Consider the following 12,317-nt stretch of genomic DNA (forward strand, 5'->3'; position numbering starts at 1 on the left):
AATAATTTCTCAAGAGATCTGCCAAATTCGATGTGTAGTATTTCTTCCGTGTAAATCGTGTAAACCAGAGCGCAGCTGAAGGGGGAGCACTTCAACTGTTTTTGAAGACCGTAGGTTTTTGTGATTTTACGATCGTAAGGCAGCGAGCTGAACGCATTTACAAACAATGAAGTTCTGAAAATTAAGATGTCAAGTATCTAAGCGATCGTGACATTTAATACTTTAGTATACCAAGAGGTAGTTGTGATCTTGAGTACTAGAGTTGTGCTTAATGTTGACGTTACTTATGCTGATTTTCTTGGCTACTTAAGAGAGACTTATAACACTGCTTAAGAATATAAACGACAAAGAAAAATCTACACTTTTTTTTACAGTGTGCCCTTTATGTTACTGGATTTCACCAGCGAGCACTCTTTTTGTGCAGCAACACACAATTTGGTGTCAATTTACAGGTAGTTTATTTTTTTTTTCAAGCTAGTCCGTCATAGATCCACCCACAGTCCTTACTGCAAACCAGATATTCTCTGCCTCTTCCTGCTAGCATTTCAGTCCAGAAGTTAAGGAGACTGAAACTTAGGACTTACTTTAATTTCTTTGGTAACAGTCGATATTTTTTCAAGACTGGAAGCAATGCTTCGGGTGATTGTGGAATCTGCTACCAACATCCCTAAAACAAAGTTTGGGAAACCAGATCCTATTGTTTCTGTTATTTTTAAAGGTAAGGAAAACTGTCATATGAATGTGTGCAGGGAAGGGGTTTTCTGAAGGATAGTACCCTATGTAAGTACTTGAAAATATGTTTTACTGAAGTTACACCTGATGTAACTTTAGGAAAGCTTCAATTAGACAGGAGTTACCTGAATGAAGTTTGAACTGGATAGAGTGCATTCGTCTTTTCTGACCAGCAGTTCTTCTGTTTCAGGATACACATTTTACAAACTTTTGCAAACGCTTAGCCCTTTGCTTAAAAAACTCAATTTTAACTGCATAGATAAATCCACTTTTAATTCTGGTATTGAAGATTACCTGGTTGTTTTCCATCTGAAAAATATAGTTCCTCTGTCTTGATCACTTTGCACAGCCCCTGCTCAATGTTATACCAATATTTATTGTGAGTGGTTTATTGGTTTTATTACCAGTATGTTGAGAATCATAGGTACCGTTATTGAAGGTGTTTGGTTTTGTTTTGGTTTTTAACAAACCAGATTGCACTTCAAAATTTTGCCTGTTGAGAGTATTTAATTTAAAATAAAGATTTAGGAAGGAAGCCACATTTTACACTTTTATTGCTTGTCAGATACATATGGGTAAAGTGAGAAACAGTGTTATAAAATTAGCATTTATGTGTAAAGCTAATTATATTTTACAGTAGATTTTATCTGTTGCCATAATTTCCTCGCCTGACTGCACTAAAGGAACTTGATTTCCAAGTATTGATTTATCTTTAAAGTGCAGAAACATCCAAGCAGTTTTGGATCATTCAATACATTAAATAAAATTGTGACAGTCATCTTAAATCCTGGTGACCTGCTTTCCTAACGGTGCACTGAAATAGGAATGGTATTTCCTAAAGTGTGAAAAATCATTGCAGGGGTTTATTACTTTCAGAAACCAAATCTGAAATAATGACATCTTGCTGGAAAGGCAGTGCATGTCCAGTATCTTAACATCCAAAATAATAAGTTTTCAGATAGTTTATTTTCAGTATCAGAAATGTCATATAATTCCGTTGCCTTTTTTTGCTATTCTATCTCGAGTTTGTTTTTTTTACCCCTGGTGTGTTAAGGCAAGCGGCTGAGCCTGTCTCAGTGTCTTTTGAAACTTGCTAATTCTTAAAATATTTTTTTCTTTGCCTGGTAAAACGTGCTGATACTGTTACTTCTCTGGTGTGTTCCATTTGTTTCTGCTGCTTCTTCAAGCATTCATAGTCTCAGTTCCTTGTCTTTCTCTTTGCTTTACTGTCACAGTTTGCCTTGCTTAGTTACCTCTGTTCCTGCAGTTTCATACTCCAGAGTTGTTTATGCCTTTGCTTCTTTTTGCCTTGTCTGTTTAGTTGATCCTTGTAATCTTTTGTTCCTGCTGTGTGCTAATGCAATTGAGTTTTACCTAGTCAATGTAAGTTACAGATTTGTTTTCTTTTGCATTCCTCAGTCCTTCAGTTACCCAAACACAGGAATTGGGCAACAAACATTAAAGGAATTAGTTTATATTTATCATTTATGTGCTCTAACTGGAATTTTAATGTCTACAAACATGCTTAAACTATTGTCTTAAATACAACTTAATAATTGTGACAGTTCTTTTAGTAGTATATTTAATGTTTCTTTATACCAGGTGCTCCTTTTTATGTGGTTTAACTACATATCAATATTTTGTCTGATTTTTTGCTTTCTGTCCAGAGTGATTCAAGGGAGTCAGAAAATAGCTGGCTTTTGCCAGCTATAGAGGAGCTCAGATTTAATTTGTAAGTGAAGTACATGATTGCCAGCTATGTGACTGTAGGGATCATACCTGAAATATGTTGGACTTCTGGCTGTTTATGTTTGTAGGTATTTTTTATGTATAGCCTGTTTTTTTCCTAACTGTGTTACTGTGTAGAGATGGGAAACCACTCTTATTTTGGGGAAAAGTGTATCTCGGAGGGCAGCAGTCTTTAAGAGAATGCCCACTGTAGCTCCTGGGGACATAAAAAATTGGAAGTTCATTTTCCACACTGGGAAAAACTCGGGTGTTGCAGGTCTTCCTCAATAGCTCTACAGTCCATTCCAGTTTTTGTTTGACTTTGGAGTGTTTTTGGAGAAGTCTTAGAGAAGAGCTCTCATTTGACAGAAAATTGCTGTGGAAGTTGACATTTCATTAAACAAGATTTTGTTAGCTTTTTCAGACTTTAGCCTTTGCTTTTGTCAGGTTCAGTAATTTTAAAACTTCAAGTAAAACACACAGTATCTCTCAGGATTAGATAATGGCTATGCTGTGAAGGAAAAGACTAGTATGCAAGCGACTCTGCAGACACTTTATTGTTAACACACATACCTGAGGATGGCTTAATCTATGTATAGAATAGACCACATTTGTGTAACTAAGCTAGCTATAGACTATACAGTCAGTACAATTAATTCAGTGGCAAATATTAGGAGGAAATAGGCAGCTGTTCCTGCTGTGATGCCTTTCTTACAATAGAGGGGTTTTGTTCAAGCATTTTAATTTTTTTGCACATTTTATGTTCAGTCCAGTGGGATGGAGCTTTTATTTACTTTACTAACAACTCCCTGTTCAAAGAGAGCTACACCCTGAGAGTAAGCAAGTATTGCTGTCTGAAACTGGGTGCTGTTATTGCAGAACTGATAATGGACAAATTCTAAGTCAAATTAATATGAAAAACTGTTGCTGTTTGCTGAAGTGGCACTAAGTAGTAATGATTAAACCAGTACAATTCTTTTGGTTTCGCAAATGTATCAAACTGGAGAAAAATACGACCGATTCTTGTCTTTGGGTGTAAAAATTGACATAGTTGCTAATATGTTGAGTCAATACTAGGACATTTAGTGCTTTGGTCATTCCTTTTGACTACCCCATTCAGCTTTATGCATTAAAAACTGATGTGAAATTGCATTCAGTTTGTTTGCACCAACGTGAATAAAATTTCTTTTTCCATTTGTGCCTAATCTAAGAGCATTCAGGCAGGCCTGCAGTAATTCATAACCATGTTGGTATATATTTCAGTATGTGAAACAGGAGAGTATTAGAGTGTAATGCATTACTAAATTTATATTTTCAGTTTTGCAGAGAATTAAATTACCATAACTTTAATTTCCTGTTTTTTATAGGTCACTATTTGATTCTGCAGTTGCTGCTGCTGTGCAATTTTAGTTCTTCATGAACAAAATTTTTATGGAAAATTGAAATGTGATTCTCTCTTGAATCTTAGCCTTAAGACTGTCCTAAAAGATAGTGTTTGTTTCTGCTATTCTCCAGCTGCTGAAACTGATAAAATGCTAGTTATAATAAAAATTAAAATTAAGATGACAGCTGGCTGTTTTGCAGTACTGTGATTATCTTTCTAGTGATGAAACAGTTATTATTTAACTCATTATTACTAATCCTGGATTAAGTTTTTTTAACATTGCCCTATCATTAGCACTAACTTCTTACTACATTCATTTCCAGTTAAGAATATTAAACAACCTGTGGTAGTATAATGCCTCTATCAAGATAAAGCAAGTAAGGATTTATTCTACAGTACCATGGGTAGTGTAGTTCTGTTTAAAAGAAGCAAGTATATAGAGTGGCCTACCTATATCCATTCTCATTTCTTACTCTTATTTCTTGGTAGGGCCAAACTAAAAGTGATGACTGGCCTTATCTTGTGAGTCTATACTGATGTGGTTTAGTCTTGGCTACTGTAGCTGGATTCATTACCAGTAGAGGAAGGCAGCCTGAGGACCTGAAACTTACATGAACTCCTGGAGTAACTGGGCGGTTCATATTTTCCCTGCTTGGCAAAGATAATTAATTTTTTTTTGATGGGGAGAAGAAGACTCTTCATCAAGAGTTTAAAAAAGAATCAAAACACTCACACAAAAACCTAAACAAAGAAATCCAAAAAAACCCAAACAAAACCGGTGCATTAAAAGAATGATAAAAAGTCTAATAAAAAGTAGTGAAGAAAATATGTGCAAAATACATGCTTGAGGAATGTGAATGTTATACTCAGGCTGACTATAATTACAAGTAAAACCCAATGTAAGTTGTGTTTCCCAGTGGTTTTCATTCAACTCCCATACAAATGCAGAAAAATAATTTTTTTTCTTAGTATAATCTAGAATATACGTATTGTTAGGGGAATCATAAATCTTTCTCTTGCTTTTGTGCAAATTGATAGTCTAGAGTGGAAAATTATATTCCTTGTCAAGAATTGTCTTCACTGTTGTTTAAGCTGGGGCTTCCCTTTGGTAGGGATCATAAGACTTTTGTCTTTTGTTCTGTCAGGATCAGGTCTGTGATTCACTCTCTTTGCAAAGCAGCTGCAGCTGTTCCTTTTTTACCAGCACTCAGAGCATCTTTTTCCTGACTCCCATTTCCTATTTGTAGGGGTCCTTGGACCACCAGTGCCAAACCCTGGATATTCAGGGATGTTCAGTTTTGAAAATGCTTTGTCTCCTAGTAGATAACATGAAGTTGATTTTCTCTTACTAGCCTGTTAATTAGTTCTTTGTTCTGCAAAATGCAAGTTCACAGCATGGGATGTTATGAATGCTCATTCCTTTGTGGTGTGATATGAGTCAATATCCTGTTACATAAATGTGAGTCAGTTCATGTAATTTACAGTATGGGATGACTTTTCAGTACATCCCACTCTAATCAAACAAAAAGAACCACCACAATCTATTGCTTGAATAGTGATTATATGACCTTGCCCATGTGGCATATCTTTACTTCTGCTTCCCAGGCCTTTGCAACATTTTCCTGGCAAAATATAGCTATAACTTGCAAATAATAAAAGTGCTGTTACCTTTCCTGTAGTCCTTAAATACAAGGAGTTTGTCTGAAACTTAGCCTTCCTGTGGTGGCTGAGCGTGTTACAGAAGAGCCTTTAGTTTACTGACTGTACTTAAATATACTCATTTGTTATCACTAATATATGCAATTTCTGTTTAGAGACTTGCACGTGTGCCAGTGTTTGTTTGTGCTACCTTGTTTTGTGTCAAGACTTTATCTCCATTGGAGTTGTGAACATATAATGCAACTAAAAAGTAAAAAAGACATGGCATGTTACTTGCTCTGAACCTATTCTCAAAACAGAATTTTGTTTCCCTTTTTAATAGGTATGGGGAGCCCGCAAAGTGCCTCTGCAACTCTGAGTTTTATTTCTGTCAGTGTGGCATTTCAATTAAAATTCTTTATTCTATATATAATTCACACCACACCCCTCACTCCTATGATTTTTAGGTTGACCAGATGCAAATTTTACCATGAAGTATGGAAAAATTGTTATTTTCGCACTACAGTAAATGTCAGTGATCTGCATAACCTCTGGAAATCATTTCATCAGGAAAGACTATATTTCCTCTTACATGCATGTGTGTTTCTGTTCGTATTTACTCATGCTGACACTGTAAGCATAAGCATTTGAAGATTTGCTTTTTCCAAGTCATTTTAATTCAGAGCTGAACTACTTGTGTTTTCTAACTCAGATATGGTAAATGTGTAACACATTTCCTTTACTACTGAAGTTCATCACTTTGAAGTTACTGTTTGGTTTGATGTCTCCAAGTCTTTTAGTCTGTCTTCTTTCATCATTACTGAAGTTGCAGTCAAGGGTCATAAAAGGTTGAGAAACCTAAACAGTAAATTTGCTTTTTGGCAATAATGTTAAGCAATGCTGAAACAAAACAGAATAAAAAGCCTCAATTACTAAAATTGCTCAGGGGATCTTTTGATTGTAAAATGTGCAGCTGCTGGAAGAGGCAAAAAGATTTGGAACATTCGGATTTAAACTTTCTTTGAAAGGTGAAAGGAAAAATTGTGACATTTGTGTAGTTCTTTGGCAAAAATAGATCATCATGCTTTGTTTGTATTTTCAGATGAAAAAAAGAAAACAAAGAAAATTGACAGTGAACTTAATCCTGTTTGGAATGAGGTAATTTATTTTTTTTAAAGCAATTATTTGCTTTTTTTAAGACAAAATGCTTATATGTCAGTCAATTTCTACAGTTGTGAATATTAGTTAGGAACTTGTGAGATGTGGTCTTTCAAGGTGTTAGTGAATGCAGGTGAATAGATTAATCTTGTGTCATGTATTACGATTCATTAAGTAATGTTTTTATGCAAAAGTATATGGATACCTGGTGAGTTCCCTCTTACGTTGGACTAAATTATATTCAGCCATTGCTTAGCCACATGTATGAGAACAAAATTAGATCCTTTATTATATACTAGGAAAAAACCCTGCAAACTTAGGATTAATAATGTATTGAAGTTCCATGTTTATTTTTAGTACTGCTGCTATTTTGCATCTTTACTAATGTTTTTCTTGGGGAAAATATTTTCTTAGTTGTGTTTTTTTCACAACCAGAAAGGACAGCTAGAGATTATTCTTACATTTTGTAATTAGGAATACAAAGAAAGGGCACCTACAAATATTTGCCTAAAGACTTCAACCAGTGTTATAGGGAAATACTATCAGATCTTATGAATGATAAGAAAATGCTTATGTTAGTATGAGGAAGTCAAACTGCACAAGAGATAATGGCTTAGTATTAAGCAATTTACCTTTTTTACTGTTACTAGTACCTAGCAAATCAAGAATGAGCTATGAGCATGTTCCCAGATTTTTAACTTTGCTTTTGCAAATATAAGCTGGTCTGGTCTGCCTCTCACTAAATGCAAAACTTATTTCTGAAAAATTTTGTTGTATGCTGTTTATTAGTTTATACATAACTTGTAATTATAATTTGATTTTGCTCCATTATTTTTTTTTTCAGATTCTTGAATTTGACTTGAAAGGAATTGCTCTGGATAATTCATCTTCCCTGACAATTATTGTGAAGGATTTTGAAACAATTGGACAAAACAAGTATGTTAGTTTTTTCCCAGTATGAAACACAACTTTTGATATTGATGTCCAGGGGAAAAACAGAACTGATAGTAGCTGGAGAGAAATGATGGATGCAGTCAGATGGTTTCTGATGTAATACCTGCTTGCAACCTATAAGCCAGTGGGCTTTCCATTGCATGGTCACTCTGAAACAATGTCAGCTTTCTTTTTATACTTAAATTTATACATGCCGAAGCTACATTCATGGAACATTTTACGCATTTAAGGCAGAATTTGGGTAAAATTTATATCTCTTCGTTGTAATTTGAAAACCACAGCTACAATATTTCAGTTTGTGCTTACTTGTAATAAAGATCCCTGTATACCTAGATTTGTGCCCCTACAGATTTATCAGGCACATGTCGTCATCTTGCAGAATGATGCAGGGCAGTACCCAAGACTACTATACGTGATAAGTGTCCAGAAGGTAGTTTTGAAAACATCTTAATTGGCATTCTCAAGAGCACAGCTAACACAAGCCACCAAAAAGTACAAAATGCAGTTAACCAGCTTGATAAATCTCCCTGAGACACTATCTTTTATGTAATTTATTGAAGCCTTGCCTAGGAAGAGGGGAAGTCAAAGCTCCATTTCTATCTTGTGTATAGGGACTGAGGTCTTCGAATCATCTCATGGGAGTCTTCCTTACTCATTAGGATAAATATGTTGGATAAAATACAAAGACTATCTTGGGAATGAAATCTGGGTTTGTTTTTTTGAGTGTCCTAGGTAGTGGGGGTCTATGAAATGTAATATTCCTACTGTACTCTTCCTGGCCCAACGAATCATGAGTGCTCTGCATGGTCATTAAGAAGCTTGAACTTGAAAACAGAAGTAGCTTTCCCAACTTCCCCAAGATCAGCTTGCAGAAGTCTTTTTCTGTGTCAGATGTGAGAGTATCTTCACTTACACAGAATAGGGAAGTTAATTTGTCTCAAATTTTTGGCCAGCCGTTATAAGCGTCAGGCTTGTTTCATTTGTGGAAGACTGGCCATCTCATTAAAATGTTGTTTAAAAATGGATTGAAGATTTTTTTCTTTGGTCACTAGTTTAGGTTTTATGTTTTGTTTTGTTGGGTTTTTTAAAAGGTAATATGTAGTTTGATATTGAGTGTCTTCTGCAAAAAGTAAATTGAATAATCTCAGCAAATGAAGAAAATGGATATCTAGCTTCCCATTCCTTAGAGGAGGACTCTAGAGTATTACAAAAATGAGGTGAGAGGCCACTGAGAATTGACTTTTCTGACATTCATTTATTGGAAAGGAAAGGCAAACTCCTACTATCAGTAGAGGATGTAGAGTTTAGGACATCATCGGGTAGCCCCATTTTCATTATGCCCCTAACAGGCAAGAATTTAAGGCTCTTTTCCTCCTGCACCATGTGTCTTTTGGTTAGTGCTGTTAATGCACGTTAATAGGCTTGAATCCTACCAGTGCAGCATGTACAGCTCCTAGATACCTAAAATTGGGTTCTGCATTTTTAAGACATCAAAAAATAAAGTATCATGGTATCTAAGGCTGCAGATCTTTCTTTGTATAGTGCTTTTTTTGTTTTTGTTTTTGTTTTTTTTTGTGAGAGGCTAAGGGAAAGTTTCATTCAAGCAGTTTGTTGTTCAGTGCTCAAACAAAAACTTCATTTAAAGTAAGATGCTTAGTTTTAATATTTATAAAATCAGGTTGTATTATTAATTTGTATCTACATGTGCCTGGGTGGCTATCACAGAAAATGCAAATAGATTTCCTTCAACTAAAAAATGAAACATATATATAGTTTTTCTACACATGAAGTAGTTACAGTGGAAAAGATGTAAAGTGTGTGTGATTTTCTGGAAGTTATTTGTTTGTTTTGCTTTGTTTAAGCTTGCTGTTGAAAACACTGAGAAAGGAGCTACCTTGAATTGAAGCTTCTGCCTTTATATGAGACAACATTACAAAAAAATTAGAGTACTGAAATACTGTCAGGTGAAATGCCAGTGCTGTTGGCGTTTCAACATTTTTATAGGTTTATACTCTTGCAGAATAGAAGCATGCAATAAGTAAGCATATAAGTAATTAAATTGGCTTGTTTGATTCACTTTTAAGACTAAAACCTTTTTTTTTTTTCTAAAAAGAATAGACTTGTTCCTGTGAATTTGAGTTGATAGGACCTTTTGGCTGTGACAGCTGAAAAAAAAAATGTTGCCATAAAAAATGAAAATGGTATATATTGAAACACTAAAATTCAATTAATCCACATTCTATTAAAAAGCATAATATGTCAACTTTAGTAAAGCTGGAGGGTACTTTTTGTCATTTGGATGTAGGCTTTGAGGTTCCTGTTCTATTTGTGATGAAACAAACACGTAATACTGACTCCAACTTATGTGGTTCTGAACATAAGATGACAGATTTATTTTAAAAGCCCACGAATTTGGAGATTTGTAGGATTTAAGCTTTAATATAATACCAAAATTGGAGGTGTACAGGATACCTTAAAGTAATGCATGCAGATTGTTTCAACAAAGAATACATAAATTACCAGTTGGAATTCTTTGCAGCCTCTTGTGTTGTGCATGACGTTTGTTTTGTGACTCACACAGAAATAAACCTGGTGCAAAAAATCAATTGCAGGAAAAGGGTAAGGTCTGGTGTAGCTACAATAATCAGAAAGCTTTTCTTTTAGATTGTCTACAGCAGGGATAGAATGTGTTACTTTGTGTTGAAACATACTTGTACTAAAAGCTCTGACAAGGTCTAGGAACTCTTTCTTAACATGCACAGCAAGATAAAGCTATCTCGTAGTGGTTAAGATCTTCTATCTCTGCTTAAATCCTAGGATTTTTATCTAAAAAGGTAGATAAATACATCAGGTCAAGCATCACTCCTACAGATTATTTATTGGTTGGTTGGTTTGTTGGTTGTTTTTTATTCTGTGCAGGAAAAAACTTTATCAAAGTTTATCAAAGATGAGATGCCAATTCCCTACTTCTTTGTATAAAGTCCTAGATTTTAAGCAAGGATCAATTTCTGTTTGCTGTGCTCTCATACCTCTCTTTTCTTTCAGTGTTGCTATTTTAGAAGGGAGTATGCTATCACATCATTTACTCTCCCCCCCAACCCCTCCCCCTCGGTATGTGTGTATATTTTATGACACTGAGCTAGGCATACATTCGTATTTATTCATAGTAGTCCACTTCATTGTTAGCTTTTCTTTACTACTTTCAGCCTCCTCCCAGAATGTGAATTCAGGTTTTTACTATACTCCAGCAATTGTAAAATCACTGTGAGTCAAGTCAATAGCCTCAGATCTCACATTCTTGGGATTCTTGCAGATCAGTAAAGCAGGAATATATTGTGTGCCTCTGACTTAAGGGAAATCCAAGAAATCACAGAACTTGATATAAGAAAGACTTTCAGTAATCAGAATTTTTTAATAATTTTTATAACCTGTTGGAAAAGAAAGGAAGGTGCTTTTCTGAAGCCCCTAAAATGTTTCACTCTACATGGGTTCAAAGGTAAGCAGGCATGTGGGTTATTTTAAAGCTGTATTTGTAAATATAATCCTGGACTCATATTTCTAGTGTTTACCCCTCAGCTTGTGCAAATGCTTGTTTGTTTTGCTAGTGTTTATGCACTGGAAGTTGTCCCATTACTTATTTAATCTGTGTACAATTTAAAAAATAAGCCAGTAAAATTGTTTGTGAAAGTGACTTCCATGTATAGACCTGTGAACAAAATATATATAGTCCATAGTAAAGACAGAGCAACACATTCGGAGTAATGCTCTTTGAAAGTAAATCCTCAATAACTGCCACATATTTGCATTGTGTGATGTGTTCGGAAGGGCTATTGGCAGTGAAACATGATACGGGGGTGAGAAGTGGGAAACATGAATAGGCTTCCTGACTGTAAGAAGATCGCAGGAAATGTCATCTTGGATTTCTTTTAAAGACACGAAGTGCTGTAACAGCAGAAGAGATTTGGTAATAATGAGCATCCACAGTTAGACAAAGAAGCATATGGAAGATAGAATGTATAATCAGTTTCTCAGTTATTACTTGCATGTATATATCACCTGTATTTCCATAGTTACTGATTCTATTTACTGAGTTTTACAGAGATTTGTCATAGCTTTTCTGTTCTTTCACAGTTTCCTCTTTTAATGCTTAAGAAGGTCTATAGTTAGATACATGCCTACAGTACTGCAGCATTCAAAAAAGGTGCTCAGTGGAAGAGTGTGCAAATGGCACTCCCTTGCTTTATGTGCATACTAATTCAGGATTGGAATGGTGGAGTACAATGCCTACCTAAGGTCCTTACTGGTGAGAGCTATTATATTCACAATTTAAAAAAAAAAAACAACCAAAACAACAGAGTGTGGGAATGTGAGGGATAGTCAATATTATGTTAATCTTTACATGTGAATTTGATATGGTTAACTGAAGTCTTTCAGAAGTTAAGGCCCAGTACTTCAGAAACCCATTGTTTGTCATGTGCTTTTGACATTTTTCATGAGTAGACCCATTCCATTTGGGGGTGTATCTGATGTAGCGGGATTTGAGTCTAAATCAATAATCTTTCCTTTAGAGGTTCGTGGGTTTATATGTTTTACTTTAAAGTCTAGATTGAATTGGGATTTAGTTTTTGAGGGTAAAGGGTATTTTGGATCTAGGGTACTGTGTCATGTGAGAAAGTACTGAGAAGAAACCATTTTTGTCTTCTCTCTTTTCTGGAGGAAAATA

At 35.1% G+C, this 12,317-nt stretch overlaps 1 protein-coding gene across 1 annotated transcript in view; it reads left to right on the forward strand.

The window, feature by feature from the left end:
* Nucleotides 1–630: 630 nt before the first annotated feature.
* MYOF (myoferlin) overlaps nucleotides 631–12,317 on the forward strand; it is a 65,984-nt gene continuing 54,297 nt past the window's right edge. The window contains exons 1-3 of the mRNA XM_010000044.1: nucleotides 631–718; nucleotides 6,585–6,640; nucleotides 7,485–7,576. Of these exons, the coding sequence (XP_009998346.1) occupies nucleotides 631–718; nucleotides 6,585–6,640; nucleotides 7,485–7,576 (236 nt within the window). The remainder of the gene's footprint in view (nucleotides 719–6,584; nucleotides 6,641–7,484; nucleotides 7,577–12,317) is intronic.

This window comes from Chaetura pelagica, unplaced genomic scaffold (assembly GCF_000747805.2).
Source record: "Chaetura pelagica isolate M959 unplaced genomic scaffold, ChaPel_1.0 scaffold436, whole genome shotgun sequence".
NCBI classification, from domain to species: domain Eukaryota; kingdom Metazoa; phylum Chordata; class Aves; order Apodiformes; family Apodidae; genus Chaetura; species Chaetura pelagica.